Consider the following 19,265-nt stretch of genomic DNA (forward strand, 5'->3'; position numbering starts at 1 on the left):
CACCTCTGTGCTGCAGATGGGGGAGGGAAGGGGAGGAGCCCTCTAAGTCTACCTGGCTGTACCTGGGCTGCTGACGTCACACAGGTGCAGGAAGGAGGAAGAAGAGGCAGAGGAAGCTCTCAGCCTGATCTGCCTGCACAGAGACTCCAACTTACCTCCTAGCAGCCCCCTCCTGGTCCCTGTGCACTGACAGTCTGATCAGTGCTGCACCATGTCTGCCTCTGCTGTGTTTGTCCTGGATCTCAAGGGGAAGGTGAGTGCACACTGCTGGCTGGGGGAGGGGACAACTTTACTTAAATTACCACTCCCATCATCCCCTTTAGGAGCATGGGGCATTCTGGGAACAGTGTATTTCTATGTAGCCCCAGTGAACGTGTCTCTTGTTATATGTGTGTGACTTAGGAAGTATTGATAGATCATGGTGGACTTCAGCAAAATGCACTGCATGCTGATATCATGTGACTTGTACCCTTAAGTCAGTGACAGGGTCTCTTTAATTGTATCTGAAGGCAAAAGCTACGGGGACTCAAAGTTATAGGAAATGAAAACTTTTGAGTTGTCACCAAAACAGGAACAGAGGAGAAATCCAACAATGGGGACACTTGTTGTATGATCAGTCTGTAGATCTGCTAGTGACATAGCATGTGTGTTCAGTTCTACATATATGGGAGCAAGGTGGGGAGTGGGGTGGGGGGGTTTAGCTCTGACTAGGAACCCAAATAGTCACTTTTGGTATTTTTTTTCGTAAGCTTTTTGTGGATATCATGTCTGATGCTGCAAATATACCAGACAGGCAGGTCATGTGAATGTATGGCATAAGGCAGTTGGGGCAGGAGAGTGGACATTGAGAGGCAGTTAAGGAAGGGGACGTGGTAAGGCGCTTGGGGCACGAGAGGGGACGTTGCAGGTCCGTTGGGGCAGCATGCAGTGCATTTTGCTGAAGTCCACCATGATCTATCATTACTTCCTAAATCACACATAAATAACAAGAGTGGGGCAGGAGTGGGCACGTCGCAGGGCGGTTGGGGCAGGGGAGGGGACGTCACAGGGCGGTTGGGGCAGGAGAGGGGACGTGGCAGGACGGTTGGGGCAGGAGATGGGACGTGGCAGCCCGGTTGGGGCAGGAGAAGGGAAGTGGCAGAGCGGTTGGGGCAAGGGAGGGGACGTGGCAGGGCGGTTGGGGCAGGAGAAGGGACGTGGCAGGGCGGTTGGGGCAGGAGAGGGGACGTCGCAGGGCGGTTGGGGCAGGAGAGGGGAAGTCGCAGGTTGCTTCGGACAGGGGACGTGGCAGGGCGGTTGGGAAGGTTACCTGGTAAGGCAGTCATCATTGTGTCCCTGTGTTTCTCTGTGCAATAGAGAGAGATCATACAATGCCGTTCCTTATTGACCGAGAGAACTGAAAAAAATAAATATAGAGAAAAAAAAAGGGTGTCCTTACAGAAACTTTGCAAGCTGATAAATTCCTCTATTGATGGTTATAAATGACTGTGATAAATGAATATTACGGATGGTAATATTGTTCTGTGCTAGCAGTTTATTAATGCAGAAAGTTGGGAACAGAAGTGAACCGGTTTAGTGGCTAACTTATAGAAAAAGTAAAGTCCTCATCCCTACAAATGCTGACCAGTCGGCTTTTTATTTATTTATATTTTGATACGGTACGCTGAGCATAGCTCTGTGCCAAGTTGAAAATAATTCCTCTGTGTGGCACGGAAGTTACATCATCCCAACCCAGCCACAGAAAATGGCTGAAGACCTGCTAGTGACTGGTGACCAAGTAGAGCATGGGCGCTGTCGTTTTACCACGTTTGCCTGCCATATCAGCAAATTAGGACAAACGGCCCCTGGGTGTCCTAAGTAATCTACAGATCTACTAAACCTGGCGGATTCTATACCTACAGTGATAACTTGAGACCTCACTATCGGGCCAAAAACAGTTACTATATAAAGCCCAATGAAGGGAACTTAAATTATCCTAAAAGCTTGAACTTTTTATCCTTGACCCCCTCCTATGCCCATTTTACTCCCTTAGAGCTTGAGTCATGTGACACTCCAGCCCCACTCTATCTTCTGTCTTCATCTCTGTTGGGTTCCTCCTTTAAGTGTCCACCTGAATGCCTTTTTTTTTTTTTACATGGGCACCTATTGAATTTCCACCAATGATCTTTTTGGATATCTGTAAGGGTGACATTCTTCCCACTCGCCAGCAATGTAAGAGACATTCTTCATACTGACCACAACACTAATGTATGGTGAGCTGTGGCTTTAGTTAATTTAGCAGGGGATCCCGGAACACCTGAATATTATGTCACCTAGAGTAATATTTAAACTGCATACATGTCTATAGCGTTGTGTTCCGTGATTGAAGACAAGTCCTGCAATGGTGTATTTTGCTATATTACATTGCTGTGACTACCTTATAGAAAGGGATAGAAGTAAATAGTATGACTGCTGTCCCTTGGATCTGATAAGTGGTAATAAATTGTACCGATATGTATATATCTTTTTTAAATATAACTAAGGGTGCATATGAATATAGTGATGGGGTGTACGATAAGAACCCCTGTCGGGATTTCTTTGTGTCTATGCAATAGAAGAGCAATACAAAACTTTGAGTTGTCATTAAATAGGAGTAGAGAAGAAGTACTTGTTTTAGATAACAATCATTTTAAAATTTCCCTCATTTTGGAAAGATCTCCTCTACTTCTAGTTTTACCTACATGACAGGAAATGAAGGAATATCTTCCTGTTGAGACACAGATAGGAAAAATTTCACAACTAAAAAAAAAAAAATGTTGTGTTAATACACTAAAACTCCATGGTGTACTTATACAGCCGACTTTTATTCCACCCATTAAACTCAGTTGATTTTGTCTTTTCTGCAGCCCCTCATCTGCCGGAATTATAAAGGCAACATTGATATGACTGAGATCGATCACTTCATGCCGTTGTTGGTCCAGAAAGAAGAAGAAGGAAACTTGACACCGCTTCTTGTTCATGGCAAAGTCCACTTCCTGTGGATCAAACACAGCAACCTTTATTGTATCCTCATCATGTAGCATTTACAAATGACTTCCATTTACTGGGGCTGATTTAATAAAGCTCTCCAAGGCTGGAGTGAATACACTTCCATCAGTGAAGCTGGGTGATCCAGCAAACGTGGAACAGATTTGGTCAAGGTTTGAAATCATTTGCTAACAAATAGCAAATGACTTTTAGGAAATCCATTCCAGGTTTGCTGGATTACCCAGCTTCACTGATAGAAGTGTATCCTCTCCAGCCTTGGAGAGCTTTAATAAATCGGGCCCACTATGTCTGTTTAGTCTGTATTGGTGACGTCAAACTGGGAATTTAGTCCCCACGTTTTGTCTTCTTCTTTGTGACCCACAGATAGTTAATAGCAGATCTTAAATGTAATTACTGTTTAGTAAACCCCCATGTCCCATATCATGTAATTTTTTAAGCTCACACATTAGCTACCTTTCATAAACCCTGGCTTACTCACATGTGACTGTCAACGTCACACCTAATTATAACCGCACCTATTATTTTCATGGTGTGCTTAACGCACCACTTTTATTGGTCCAAGTATGAAAAAATCAATTGCCCCTATTTCGTTGCCATGCCCCTAAATTTGGAATAATAAAGGTAAGAAATGACCTTTTATTTAAAAAAAAAAAAAAAAAAAAAAAAAAAACTATCAAATTTAAAGGGTGTTCTAGCTTATGGATTGTATATGTTTGCTCCTTAACTCTTTGTCTTTCCAGTGGTTGCATTAACAAATAAAAATGCAAATGCTTCCCTTGTGTACTCCTTCCTTTATAAGGTGGTAGAGGTAAGTTATCTCAATCTATGATCACAGAAACATTGGATAGATCATTTTAAAACGTTGTTTTTTTTAAAAAACAAAACAAAACTATAATATAATTTAAACAAAACAGTTTTTTTGGTTTATGTAATTTGATGTTTAAGTAATAGTTACAGTAGATTTTTTTTTACATTTATTATATTATTTGTTCAGTCTACAATGAAATCAGAATTATGATCAAGATACAGGGGAACGAGTCTGTGTAGACCTAAGACAAAATTAACAATTAAAACGAATAATAATAAAAACATTTTATTAAACTAAACTAGAAATAAATAAAAAGCATCAGAAAATATTTGCTAAGGGGGTGATATGTGTATATATATTTATATAAAAAAGATGGTCACAATATTTTATGTTGTAAGATAGCTGCGTAAATATTAATCAAATCTTTATTTTGATTACAAAAATACACTAGTATAATTTTAGGGAACAACATAGAAAATTGTTATCAAATATGTCAAAATTGAAAATGATGAAATTCTTTGATATTTAGCGAGCATGGATAAAAACCTGGGATAGGTTTAAAGTCCTACTTTAAACCCCCAAAAATAAATATAAATATTAAGATAGGGATGTAATTTTAATACTGAGTTGATGAATATTCTCTGCAGTGCCAAGTAATTATTATGGGCTTCATTATTAGAACTGTCTCTGTTGTCCAATATAGGCTGAAAATAAGCTGATCTGGTTTACTAAGGAGCAGCAGAGCATTGTGTTTAGCTGGAATAGTTTCATGATCATCCCTAGAAAATAAAGTTAGAATGTTTTGCTTTGTTTTGTGTGCCTCTTCTCAATCCTATGACTTCATGCATCATCCAGGTGTTTACAGAGTATTTTAAGGAGCTGGAAGAGGAAAGTATCAGGGACAACTTTGTCATTGTGTATGAACTTCTGGATGAGCTCATGGACTTTGGCTTCCCCCAAACCACCGACAGCAAGATTCTGCAGGAGTAAGTTGCATGATGGGCACCAATTGGTAAATCACTGTTTTGTGTCCTCAGAAAACAGCAAATGTTACATTTTGCCATCATCATCACAACTAAGTTGTGACTCTTTGAAATTCTAAAGAATACATCTACTAATTGTGACGCCGTTCTTTGGGTTATTAATGCCTAGGGCCATTGGATAAGAATTCCATTGTAGCATTCTCTCTACTGAAGCCCCAGTGATCTGTAAGAACAACAATTCACTTTCTTCTTCCCATCTGATACAGGTACATCACACAACAAGGGAACAAGCTGGAGACGGCCAAGTCTCGTGTGCCCACCACTGTCACAAATGCTGTTTCATGGAGGTCTGAGGGTCTCAAGTACAAGAAAAATGAGGTCTTCATCGATGTCATAGAGTCTGTTAACCTTCTTGTAAGTACCTGTTATATAAATTTATTCTCATAGGCACGTTGTTTTTCTGCATCTGAAGTGCACTTCAACACGTCTTCATTGAATAAATTGGTATGGAATAAATGACGATTTTCGGGATATGTTTGAGCTACTTTGCTTTACATTGCAAGAAGTTAAATAATCTTCTCCAAAAAGGACACCTATTCAGGTGACACCTACCTTAAACGGAAACTTGTTCATTTTGGAGATATTTTATCTGTGTTTTTAGGACCGGAGTTAAAGAGAAATCTTTTTAACAGTAACTAGTAGTAATTTTTCTGTATCTAAAACTAAACCAAAAAAAATCAGCAGATGTCTTTTTACACTTTACAGCTATAACAAAATCATTGTTAATTTATTTAACAGACCAATAGGGAAAACTGGCTCAGGACACGGCATGGACTTTGTATGTTCCCCCCCCCCATATCTGTGTGGATTTTTTCTGATCACCCTAGTTTTCTCCAATAACTCAAAAACATATTAGTATGATAATTGGCTTTTCCCCAAATTGGCCTTAGCTTGTATTCATGACATAAGTATGGTGGGAACATACAGATAGCTAGTGACATGGCTATAGACTCTGTAAAGCACTGTGGAATAGGTCATAAATGCATATATGATTATTCAAACACGGAGAATAGTTCATCAATGACATCTCAGAAGGAGATTTCCCTTCACCATTCTCTATCCTTAAAAAGTTGTGTTGCATGTGTTTTTTGTGCAATTTTGCCATGATGCTATTTAAGAAAGTACTTGGTGAGATTCGTTGATGGCATAAACCACTTTTATTTACTGAAGAAGTTTCCTTTGTCATATAGTATTATATATATATATAGTATTTTATATGTCATGTTTTGTGTATTTTAGGTGAACAGTAATGGCAGTGTACTTCTGAGTGAGATAGTTGGCAGTGTCAAGCTGAAAGTCTTCCTCTCGGGAATGCCTGAATTAAGGCTCGGACTGAACGATCGGATCCTTTTTGAATTGACAGGACGTAAGTACCAAGCAATGGAGATGGAGGTGTTTTTTTAATAAACTATCAGTAATATTAATATGTTGAAGAAATAACTGTACATTGTAGCAGTATTCTTTAACGTTGTATTGCATTGCCTGTAAAAGTGTTTGGAGCATTCATAGTATATGAAAGATAATGTTCTAATGCTGCTGGTTTAGTAGGGAAAAAGACATTGTAGACACGTCTATCCACTGCTGACATAGATGTGCAAGGTGTCTACGTTGACCTCTCCTGAGTGATTAACACTTTTCCCATAAAGTTTGGGTCCTGGGTAACATCCAATGACAGTCTGCATAGAGTTTATTATGTTCTCTACTTATATACTGCAGGTTTCCTTATCACATTCCAGGTTTTTAACAATAAACGTTCTAAGCTTATAATATCAATTATATTAATGGTGACAACATGTCCATCATATGATTGCTATAGAGAGCAAAGAAACTGCAATGGGGAATGCACATATTTGATTTACAATTCAAAAAAACCCAGAAAAAATGAAGGAATTTTCCTTTAACTTAGCAGTGTATATAGTGCAAAAGTTGCATCATGTGTGCAAACATTCCAGTACACCTGATCAAAATTTCAAACCTCTGAAAACAATTGGAAGGGGAGAATCACATACATTTGTCTGCAACGTTTTGCAGCTTCTGATCAGAAAATCTGAATACTTCCACAGGTAATAAGAATAAGACAGTGGAACTGGAAGATGTGAAGTTCCATCAGTGCGTTCGTCTATCACGATTTGAGAACGATCGTACCATCTCATTTATTCCTCCAGACGGAGACTTCGAGTTGATGTCTTATCGGCTGAACACACAGGTACCTAATGTAGTAATATCATTGTGTAAGGTTACAAAATATTCATTGTGAATAACATAGCTGGATACTCACACACCAGCACTGCACTGGTTATTATATTCTATAGATATATATATTCTAGATAGAATTTGTAAATGTATTTTCTGTTTAGAAAGGGATTTTTATTACATGGTGCCAAAAACTTTAAATCAAAATTGTGGGCAAAATCCAAAGGTCGTGTACCCCTATGAAATCTAATGCAAACATTTCTGAATGCTGTGTAATCTAATCCCATATGAAGGGCTTTGAACTGTACAATCACACCATTTATGTGATGTTGTATTCCATTATCTGGCTATTATACAATATAAGCTGGCTACTATAAAAACCTATTTTCTATTTTTCAGGTGAAACCATTAATATGGATTGAATCCGTGATTGAGAAGTTTAGTCACAGTCGACTGGAAATCATGGTTAAGGTACGGCTATTTAGTGTGTGGCTCTTTTTAGCCCTAGAAGATATCCCATCCACCATTGGGTGCCACAAATAGGTGATGGTATGTGATTTCCCCCCTGCTACAGACAGAAAAATTGAACATAGTCTGTGCTTCTTATCAAAAGGTGACACATGGAAGACTGAATTAGTTTTATTTATTTTGGTGTTCAGAATACCATGACATAACTGATGCAGTCCCAGGCCCAGCGCAACTCCAACCTATGCAAGATATTGCAACCAAATGAACGTCTATTCAAAAAAGCATGAATACAACCATTAATAGAAGGGGACATAAGTAACAAGTACTAAGACTGGGTTGTTTAGTACTCAAGGCAAAAAGACCGAATTGTGCCCCCCCCCCCAACACTCCCTATATGTTCAGAAATATTTCGGCTGTATACGTTGAAGGTCTTATCATTTCAGCGTAAACACTCAAAGTGACCTCTTCTTCTGCCCCTTCCTTGGCCTGGCCCTGCAAGTATCAAAATTTTGGTGACGACACTAGACATAAAGTAATAGTTCCCACTGCCCAGACATTGACATTAACATTTTCTCTAAAATCTTATGCTTATATTTTTTTTTTGGTTTCTCTTTCACTAGGCAAAAGGTCAATTCAAGAAACAGTCCGTAGCGAATAATGTGGAAATTTCTGTTCCGGTTCCCAGTGACGCTGATTCTCCAAAATTTAAAACCAGCGTTGGAAGTGCAAAATACGTCCCAGAAAAAAATGTGGTTGTCTGGACAATCAAATCTTTCCCGGTGAGCAATACAGCTATGCGGTCCTGTCATTAATTTGGTGCAAACCCAAACCCACTTGAGCTCAGCAAAATTGATTTTGCTATTTGGTGTTAGATTTGTTGTACAATAGATTTCTGCACAAAAGATTTTTGATGATTGTGATTGTCTTGGATGAAAATCTACCATTTGGTGTTGTTTAGTGATTCGTTCCTACCCGATCACTTAACGAGAGTTCACCAGCAACCACTTTTATTTTACATGATAAGACATAGGCATCTGTATTGAGTTTTAGTTCTGCCTTGTTTCCCAATGTGGACAAGTTTACAGTTACACTTTGTTGTTTTTGATCTGCAGGGTGGCAAAGAGTATTTAATGCGGGCACACTTCGGACTGCCCAGTGTGGAGACAGAGGAAATGGAAGGAAAACCTCCAATCAGTGTCAAGTTTGAAATTCCCTATTTTACAGTTTCTGGAATTCAGGTACATATATACTATACTGGGGATCCGGGGTCTACCGGAAAAACATAAGGAGAAACCACCAAAAACACATAGCTTTGCTTGCACAGTGTCATGTTTTTGTAGGACAGCAGGGCTTGCTAGAAAGCACATAAAATTGGGCTATATGATTGAGACACTGGAGATTTTTTTGGTTTGCCTGAGGGTTAACTCAACACTGTCTTCAATCATACATCCTGGTGATTTATCTGTCAGGCTGTATTGTATGTATAGATGTCGTCAGACATGTACGACCAGTAGGCATGCGATCTTTAAACAATTGCATCTACAGTCCATGGGTGTGAGCTTTGTGAACGATCAGGTTTTAGCTTTATGTAAAGTATTGAAAACTGATAAGTCGTTCTTTGCAAACATTTTTAAATTGGGGATCATTCATTTTGAGCGACAGTTATCTGATGTGTCTATATATAGTTTAAGTGTAACCCCCTAGGTATTACCTGGTGAAATGAAGGGAAGCAAGCCTGAAACGATGAACTAATGCAGCCGCTGTGAATTGGTCAGGAACATGACTTGTATGAATCTGATTCTCCACCCTTAAGATCTTTAACATCAATTTCTGATCTGATCTCTGTTTTGATAAAACGATCGGAACTGAAAGTGTTTCCAATTGGATATGCATAAATAAGATATTGTTAATTTATGTGATGTTGTGTGTTCAAACAATTTAAATATAAATGTGATCAGAATTTACCACTTTCTATCTATAAACAGTGATTGAAACTATAGATGCAGTGTTTTGGGAATTTCAACTAAGCAATTACTGATCAAAAAATGTATTGGATTGGTCGGTCAACTTTGTTTGTCTCATTGGCAACTTTATCTATTGTGTTTAACTACGTTTGCTGTTATCTCCATGTGTTCTCCATGGGGTTCACTATGTTACCTTGGTGGAGAATGAATGAGCAGCCTATGACCTGGGCTAAACATATCCATATCGGTGATAGAAATTTGCAAAACCTGGGAATTTCTAAATTTACAGTTTTGTTTTACTGATATGTGAAGAGATAAAAGTTTCTTTCATTTCTCTCTCTTTCAAGGTCCGGTATATGAAAATTATCGAGAAAAGTGGGTACCAGGCACTTCCGTGGGTCAGATATATTACACAAAGTGGAGGTGAGTGTGGTGTATTCGTGTTAATGTGATCTTTGTAAAAAGTAAGCTGAAGTTTCATCCGCTTGTGTTTTGCCTTCCCTGGTTTTCACCTTTTCATGCTCATCAACAGGGAAATCACTATAAATATTGTTTAAAAATACTTTTCTGTTTTCACTACATACCATACTTTAGATCAGATAATGCTGTTGCTGGTTGTCAGTGCTTTTTTAATGCAGACATTTCATGGCTGGTGGGGGGCTTATCAGAGTGTTGTACATAGTTTCCTGAAAACATCACAGCACCCTACGTCAGTTCTCCTTTCAGGAGCCCTCAACTCTGATACAAGTATGTAATGACTCTTGTGAGTCATGCAAGTTCCAAAATGCCCTCGCGGGTGGGTGTCAGTTTGGAGAAGAGGACATTCCTAGACAGATTGACATAAATTCAGTGATCAAGGAGCAGTTCCACTTGTGAGGAACTTTAAGCTGGAGTGTCCACCAGCTATTTAATAGAAATTGTTGGTTGTACATGGACTTGAATTTTTTTAACCTGGTTTAAATGAAGAATCTCCACTCCAGGCTTGACCTTTTGGAGCATTTTGGTGGCCCCAGCTGGCTCTTCTGTATGGGAGGAGTGTAGGCAGCCCCTTCCTCCCATATGCACAGAATTGTAGATAAACATGTTCTAGCATGTACAGTAGCAGACTCACCTGTGAAGACCAATCCCAGCATTCTTAATGAGGGAGAGCAATGGCTCTTGAAGCAGGGAGGCTGTCAGGACTGAAAAAGCACCCCACAAGTAGGCAGCACCATAGGCAACTAGAGATTTAGTGGCAGCACTAACTAGCAACTTAACTGTGGGTGTGATTAGATGAACTGAAAAAATCACATACTTCAATAATGCAGTTCATTATGCCACCAGCATGTTTAAGCACAGACTAAGCTGGAGGGTAGGCAAAAAGGACAGCCCAATTGGGCATTACAGCGGGAAGGGGGAGCAAAACATGCAGCACTTGCAACCTTTATAGCTAAAGAACTTCACAGCTCATTATAGAGGTGATCAAACTCTGTACTTTTCAGTTTGGGTGCTCAAGGGTCTTCTCCCGACAGTGATTGTTGTATCTTAGATATGAATATCTGATGACTTAGCTAGCCAGGAAAAGCTGGTGATGCTTAGTACAGGACTTAAGTATGATATTTGACATTGTGACACACAGTAATAGGGAGATGTGTAATGTAAATTGAAGACTTTTGCCATTATGGAACCAAGATGAGCTATGCAATGAGGAATGGTTAAAGTTTGAACTATACTCGAGTGTACAATTAGTAATTGAAGTCCCATGCGACCACTGGGGCATCTTTTCTACTATAAATCTTTGTGTGGCAGCTGTAGAATAAAACTAAATTGTTTGTAACAATTGAGCAGAAAGGCTTAAAAATGCAATAGGGTATAATGGTAGCTAATGCCAACAGCTTGGCACATGTACCAATGGCATGTAGCAAGTTCCAGGATATGGTAAGGGATCTTGATTGTTATCAAGCCAAGGTTAAGGGCCTACAAGTAACACCCAAGGTTTGGGGGAGGTAAAGGTTTATTTTAGTTATTTTTTGTTGAGGGGTTGGGATGGTTTCTTTGGTATAAGCGCTTTTTTTCCTTTTTTTTTCCTTTTTTTTTCATCCTGAAGTTCCAAAGATAGTGGGGAATAAAAAGCTTACTAGTCAGCCAGCCAATTTGATTTAATGGACCATAAATTTTTTATCTCTCAGTGGGAACAAACTATTCTAAATTAATGTGATTTTTTTTCACAGATTACCAGCTACGCACAAACTGATGCACTCAAGAATAATTTTTGGGAAGCATATGAAGAGCTGTTAACATCAAATTACATTTCTACTCAAGATAAAAATATATATTTGTGAAGAAAACAATATTATTGTTATTACAAAATTGCTACGAAAACTACTCTTATAAATATTTCCACTGCTGACTTTTTGGCTGTAAACCTGCCGTGGTGCATGTCTTAACTTTGTTCGATGATGCAGTTTTAATCTGAAAATTCACATGATCTTGCATTTCCTGTGTTGTGTTGAAATTATACCTTTGTGCATGCTGTCATTGTACATATGCGGGTGTCAGGTCTTATATCACCTACCATAGAGGACTATTCCCCTGTGCAGGTTATGTGAATAGAGTACAATCTAGTTTTGTTTTTTAGAGGACTTTATTAACTTAAAAAGGATAGAAAAATGATTTTATTCTCTAACCAAACTTTAATATTTTCCACTTTAATGACTAGGGCAAATGATATGTTTTTTTAACATTGATTTTTCATAATTGGCTTCCACTGTAGTTAAATTCTTGTGGCAGTATTTGGTGTACTTGTGTGTGATTACTTAACCCCCCTGGCGTTCTAATTCTGTCCGTATTTTTACGCCAAAAGCGGTACTTTGTTTTGCATGAAAATTTATATTACATTGTAGGCCTATAATTCTTATGCATAACTTACCAAAATATGTCCAATATTTAATAAATTTAATTATAAACTTTTTAAATAAAAAACACAAAAATTTGTTAAAGTTGTGTCTAAAAATACTAAAACCTGTAATAAAACTTTACAGTAGCATATATAATACATATAATATAATCATATAAATATTATATTAACCACTTTGTATTGGATTCAATACAGTTATTTTGTATTGAATTCAATCCAAAATAACTTGAATTTCCCACCCCGCCTCACGCATGGCCGGAGGATGGAATCGCACAGGCACGATGCTGATGGGACCAGATAAGTCTTTATTTTTAATGTTTTTAGCTACCCTGAGTGTGGCTCAGGGTTACCGCTTTTTCCCCCCCGAGTCATACTCTGGAATAATGCTAAGGGGGTAAATGACATTTTTAGGTTAAGGTCTCAGTAAAATGGACTGTTCTGCCTTCCCCTGAGTAATGAGACATCTCCCTTACCTAGGCACTGTGGGCAGAAGACAGGGTGAGGATATACTATAATTTTAATTTAGTACTATGTTAATCCAACTTAATGAGCATTTTACATACTCACAAAGTAAATTTTACAAACTCACAAAGTAACTATAATTCTAAGTTAATGAACTATTCTAAGAAAATATTTCTTTGAATAAAAGCAATTAATCTTTGTTTTATTACCGGCTTTCTCAAGCTTTTTTAAAGTGAGGAACCCTTGAAATAACTTCCAGGTTGCAGAGAACCCCTACTGGTTATTGTTACGCTGGTCCAAAAAATCATACACTTTAATATTTTTTTGGAACACCTTTAGATTTTATTACGGCATGCTTTAGCCATGGTATTGTTTCAACAGGTTTATCACATTTTTTTTCCGTCCAGAGTTGTATTAGTTTTTGTCTGGATTCTGTATTGATGATGGAAGAGTCTCCTGCTCCCTGAACCATTCCTTTACACTATGATCCCAAAGAATCCTGGTATTGTCATTTTGGAATATGCCCAGGATAGATTGAAAAAACTTTTATATTCAGGAAGATAGTAGAGCACATAACATGGCTGAACATAGACCTGACCAACTGAAGCAATACTAGATCATAACTTCCCCCTGTAGGCTTGGGGAAGTTTTTGGCAAAATGATGTATATATGCAGCTCTTGAGACTTTATTGTAAGCAGTAAGTTCAGTAAGTTATTGATAAAGGAATATGTAAACCAATAAATAATCATTGGGCTTTGTTCTATACAAAAAAAAATATTTGCAGTAATGAAACAATGTATAGTACTGGCCATGAATGAAAAGCAGACTGTTAAATTGTAATAGTTCCTCTTTTTGATGGCCAAAAGTGCCATTGGAAAAGTTCCCCATACATTGATTATTATTGGAGTGCTTTTGCTGGTATTGACCTTCAGATTGGTGGGAATCCTTAAATTTAATAGACAGTGGGAAGAATGCTCCTTACAGTGGTAATAATACCTCTGATAACTGAAAAGATTATTAGTGCTTATGGCAATTTATCTGAGATTTACATATTGCACATTAGCCAAGGAACTTTTAGAGTAATGTGGGGTTTCCAGGAACTTTGGTTGAGAAAGGCTGATTTATTTCATGGATCCACAAATATGGAATTTTATTAATATATGTGTGTTTTTTACCCTGCTATTCCCTAATATTACAAAAATAGTTTACAATATTGATTATCATTATGTTCAAATTACTTACCTGTTTTAATTTTATGAAGTGTTTTGAGAATCAAAGGTTTTATTTCTAGTTGTGTTTATTCAGAATAGTAATTAACACCTCTTGAATGCTTCATCATTGTCTTTTTAATCTTACCATAATGTTTTTGGTCTGAGTAATAACAATGTTTTGGCTTTTCTTGTTGTAATATCTTGGTTCTTAGTACAAGTGTGTATATTGTGTTTTTGGTCTGTCTTTTTGTGTACTCTTATCTATGCACTGTTTATTGACTGCCTTGGGTGGAGGTCTTGTCATGTCTGTTTCATGGGGAGCTTTTAGAATTTGGGGGCTCCGAACAGACGGATCATTTTAAAGGGCCACATTAATGTCATAAACTGATTTTTGTTTTTCTTAGATATGTGCCGTTTGCAGGTTATAATAAAAAACAGAAGGTAAAGGTAAATGTTGATGCTCTTTAGGCTATAGAGTTAACGTGCATCGAAAGGGCCTATTCACGATTGTGAGAACATATAGGCCATCTCCAAAAGCCAAAGAAAATAAAGCACTTTTTTTTTCCAGTGCACAGGAAGTCAACACATGTTTTTATTGCCTATGTGTGTTAACTCCAATATGGCTGTGGATGTGGCATATTCACAAAATGAAAATTTTTTAAAGAGATCTTGTCGGGTTGGAAGAAAACACTACCAGAGGATTTTCTGCAGTAGAAAAGATGTCATACATCTCTATTCCGGAGCTGCAGACTCCATCAGCCTTCAGCATTGTACAGTTCGGGAGTGTCAGATTCCGGTGTCCCCCCACTATGTGTTGTGGTTACTTCATCTGATCTCTACCAAATTACAGGACTCAAAAATTATGTAGGGGTCAGAGGACAGAACCATAGTGTATGTTGGGGGACACAGGAATCCAACAATCCCTAGCGATAAATGTTGGAAACTGACGTAATACTTTGCTCTACTTTACTTTGACATAATACTCATTTGGTTACTTTCACTTTTTTTGTTTTATGTGGCCTGATGTGTGATATGTAGCCTTTTAAGTCATGGCAGCTGTCATCAAGGTTTAAAGACATCTGCAAAATATGAGGAAAATGTGTTATAAACCTACCTAAGAAGAATAAATTTTATTTGTCTTAGCGTTGTGTTTGAAGTCTGTATTTTGTATGTGAATACTGCTAAAACATCTTCAGACTACAAATTACCTTCTGTAACCTTTTAAATCTGCCTGCAGTGTTCATTAACCTTAGTTAGCTCCAACAACATGTTGTTGTTGTAAAGACCAGCTTTTTATAGGAGGTTATCATAAACCAGAAACTTGATAAGGCTGGGTCTTGATTGTAGCGATTAAAAAGAAAAAAAAGATGGCACTTGTTTATCAAACACCGCACATTTGTGAAATAGCATCTTTCTTCTTCTTCCAGCACTACAGACCTATGTAGACCTAGGCTGGCTTCACAATATTATTCCATTCTGATGTATCAGGTGCCTTATACTTCCAATTTTTGCTTCCCATTTTTCCAATATCCTCATTTTCTGGGCATTCCTTGTGCTCACTGTCCCTCTGGTCTCCATTGTACCATCCTTTTTGCTGCTCTGTTTTCAGCAATTCCCTCCAATAGCCCAATCTATGCTATACTTTGAGCTTTTTTGAACCTATGTCTGAACCACCTAATAACTGCTCCAGTTCATGGTTAATTCCTAATCTCCATATAAAGGTATATCTAAGCCCATATTTTACACAATATTGTTCTCTCAAACAGACTAAAAAAAGTGCACTAGGGTTCTATAGGAAGGGCCTTATGTCTCTGACCTGCTCCCCCTGGCAAGTCATACTCCAGAGAGGGTAAATTAGGTCTACTTGACCATCCAGGTGGATCCCATTCCTCTTGGACTAGCCTTAACCAGCCCAACATATACTAGGTTGGGAGCTTCACAGAAGGGAGACTCCACTGATGAAGCGCAAACAAACATAAGGCTAGGGAACTCTTGGAGAATGTCTGGGCTGGCATCAAGGTACCAGCACCCTCAATTCAAATGTGAAACAACACAGTAATGACACACAAAAAAAAAAATAAAAAGTGCTTAATGCAAGATGCTTGGCAAAGGTTTAAAATGGCTCATTAGAACTAGTCACAGGTAGCTCAAAATGAAGGCGATTGTGCTGAATACAGTTTAAAGCAGGGGTCCTCAAACTACGGCCCGCGGGATGAATACGGCCCGCTGAGGTTGTTCATCCGGCCCGCCGGCTGCTGAGGCTGCTTCTCCTGCCTGAGCTCTGGCTGCCTGCCATCTGCACTCCAGGGAACCCGGTCACGTGACACCACTGTTGCCGGGGTAACGCTGGAGCTGTCGGGCTGAAGCCATCAGGCAGAGAAGGTATGAGCAGAGACTCATTGCTGCCTTCATTCATCGGCTGGTTCTCACTGCAGCACAAATGTACATGATCAATGTACATTTGTAAATAGTATAAACATACCATGCACATTGATCATGTACACATGTGCTGCAGTGTGATCCAGCCGATGTATGAAGGCAGCAGTGAGTGACAGGTAGCAGACACTGACAAAGTTTTTTTAGCAGCCCTTTTTTAATTAAAAAAAGTGTGGGGTAGTGTTGGGTGTATAGTAGGGTGTATAAAAAGAAGCAAATTAATGAATTGCTTGAGATTATTCATTTGCATGGAAAATGTAAGATAAATTTGCATTTTCAATACACACAGTGAAAATTCAAATTTATCTGTGCATTTTCCAATGCAGATAGGAATTGAGGAATAATCTCAAGCAATTTTAAAGCCAAAGTAAACGCCACTTTTTTTTTTAATGATCGGCAAGTGTGCTGTGCATATAGTATTGTTCTTTCATGTTTTTTATACAATAAATACGTTTTGTGCAGTGTGCATAAGAATCTTCTCCTGTTTTTTTCAAACTATAGTACGGCCCCCCGACAGTCTGAGGGACCGTGAACCGGCCCCCTGTTTAAAAAGTTTGAGGACCCCTGGTTTAAAGCATGCACAAATCAGTTTAAAGAAAATGATTTTCTTGTGCCCCTGAGCCACCACTCTTGGGGATCAAACACTAGCTTTAGCGCTTCTCAGGACTCTGACCAGATCGTCAGGTTCCTGACCTCTTGAATTTGTGGGTCCAAAGCAGGACTCATAGTGTGACTGAGTACCAAATATGATATTTATTATTAGTAGTAGTATTATTAATAAACAGGATTTATATAGCACCAGCATATTCCACAGCGCTGTACATTAGATACGGGTTACAAATGACAGACAGATTCAGGCAGTGATACAGGAGGAGGAATGGACGCTGCCCAGAAGAGCTTACAACCTAGGAAATATTTACACAGAGAATACAAAAGTCAGATAATAATCTGAACAAAATCTGATTCTAGTAGGGTGGGACAGTGTTTTTATAATTTATTTTATAATACAACAGAGGGAAAATCTGCAAATCACAATCCAGAATTAAATGTCTTTTCAGCAGGTGTAATTATTTATATGACTTCTTATTCTGTGTCCTTCATTTTATAGTCAGCCATTGTCTTCACATAAAATCTTCAAACATTTTATGGTGTATTCCACTGGTGTTCACTTGCTCTGGCTTAGCCATACATTTCATTAAAACTTTTATGGCCTTACTTGATAGATCATGAAAGGGAATGCAGAATCAGCTCTTAAAAAAAACAACCTACATTTCTACTGTGTAATTTTGACCCCATATTCATTTTATGGTGCCCATCAGCAAGGATTAGGGTCTGTGTGGGTGCTCCTTCTTGGGGCGGACCCTGGCCTCCTCCGGACCCTTTTCGAGAGTAGAAACTGGGTCCGGTGTCTTGTTAGGTGGTACTGATCCACCACCATAAGGATGGCAGTGTCGTTCCCACTCCCAAACACTGACAAGAGATACTGCACGTGTTCTTAGGTAAAAGGCCAAGAAGTAAAAGTGCTCTAAAGCAGACCTATCACCAACATTTTTACTTTACGTAAGAGTAGACAACCCTTTAAAGCCTACTTAAACTCAGAAATTTTACTTTACATAAAAAAAGGGTACACAAACACAACCTACGTCACCCAATCTCCCCCCTGGGTCGAGTGATGTAGGAAAAAGAACCAGGAAGAAGAGAAGATGGGGGTGCTCTGCACGCCAGCTCCAAGACGGATGCCAGGAGGATGCGGGACCTGATGGAAGACACCTCCGGACCGACTGCACTGCGGGATTGAAGGTAAGTGTATTTTTTTTAGAGTTTAGTTCCTCATTAAAGAGGAAATATACTCTAAACACAAAAAAAACCCCAAAAAAAAACACACTTCAATCCCTCAATCCAACAGGGCAGATTGGTCACTCCGGGGGTGTCTTGCATCTGGTCCCGCGTCGTCCTGGCAACCCTCCCAGGGCCGGCGCCACCATCTTCACTTCGTTCTTCATCCTATGTCACTTGACCCAGGCACAACATCGGGTGACGTAGGATGTATAAAAAATTTGCCAATCTCACTGTGCATGCATTAGATCAGCTAATTTTGCTCTTTAAGCAAAAAGGCTCCTTCTGGGCATGGCTGAGATGCTCGGGCATGCATAGAAAGAGCACCCAAGAGCCTCCCAGGATGCCTAGGTAGAAGGTAGGTATCCAGGGAGGCTTTGCACTTCCATTCATTCTCGACTGCCTAGGCAGCCCAAAATTAGAGGGCGGTGCTGCAGCTTTTTTTTTTTTTTTTTTTTTAAAAAAGGGTGTTGCACCTAAATAAAAAAAAAAACAAAAAAAGAGAATTTTTACTCTACATAAATGGGTTCTCTATCCTTTTATGTAAAGTGAAAATTCTGAGAAAAGGTACGCTTTATGTAAAGCAAAATTACCTTTTTTTATTTTTTTCTTTAACACCTTTTTTTACAGCAGGTCACACCTGCGCAGGGCGGGATTGGGTAACATAGCTAGACCAAAAGACCGGACGGGATGCGGGACCAAGTCCTGGACATCTCAGGTGGGATCGATAATGCTGGAAATATGTGCCACGCACTTTTTTTGTCAGTTGCGGTGAATTCGCAGCCCATGCGTTCCTGTAAAGATTAAACTGGGACACATACCAGAAGCAGGCCCATTGTCATTATATACAGCAGTATGAGGCACTTTATGAGGTAAATGTGTAAAACTAAATTCACAAGGCTGTATAGAACAAGCTGTCG

At 38.8% G+C, this 19,265-nt stretch overlaps 1 protein-coding gene across 1 annotated transcript; it reads left to right on the top strand.

Annotated features, from left to right (window-relative positions):
- On the top strand, positions 1 to 15,216 carry AP1M2 (adaptor related protein complex 1 subunit mu 2). The gene is made up of 12 exons (XM_072399598.1): positions 1 to 253; positions 2,886 to 3,042; positions 3,768 to 3,835; positions 4,691 to 4,821; positions 5,085 to 5,232; positions 6,118 to 6,244; positions 6,942 to 7,084; positions 7,471 to 7,542; positions 8,160 to 8,318; positions 8,652 to 8,777; positions 9,851 to 9,926; positions 11,714 to 15,216. The coding sequence occupies exons 1-12, from the start codon at positions 212 to 214 to the stop codon at positions 11,734 to 11,736; spliced, it is 1,272 nt and encodes a 423-aa protein (XP_072255699.1). The 5' UTR covers positions 1 to 211; the 3' UTR covers positions 11,737 to 15,216.
- Positions 15,217 to 19,265: the final 4,049 nt, after the last annotated feature.

The sequence above is a fragment of the Pyxicephalus adspersus genome, chromosome 2, assembly GCF_032062135.1.
Source record: "Pyxicephalus adspersus chromosome 2, UCB_Pads_2.0, whole genome shotgun sequence".
Lineage (NCBI taxonomy): Eukaryota > Metazoa > Chordata > Amphibia > Anura > Pyxicephalidae > Pyxicephalus > Pyxicephalus adspersus.

What these genes read in the sequence shown, in the direction of transcription:
- AP1M2 (XM_072399598.1), top strand. Translation starts at nt 212, where the DNA reads ATGTCTGCCTCTGCTGTGTTTGTCCTGGATCTCAAGGGGAAG. An exon ending in GACTGGAAATCATGGTTAAG is followed by an intron (nt 7,543 to 8,159) that starts GTACGGCTATTT and finishes CTCTTTCACTAG; the next exon opens with GCAAAAGGTCAATTCAAGAA. An exon ending in TTACAGTTTCTGGAATTCAG is followed by an intron (nt 8,778 to 9,850) that starts GTACATATATAC and finishes CTCTCTTTCAAG; the next exon opens with GTCCGGTATATGAAAATTAT.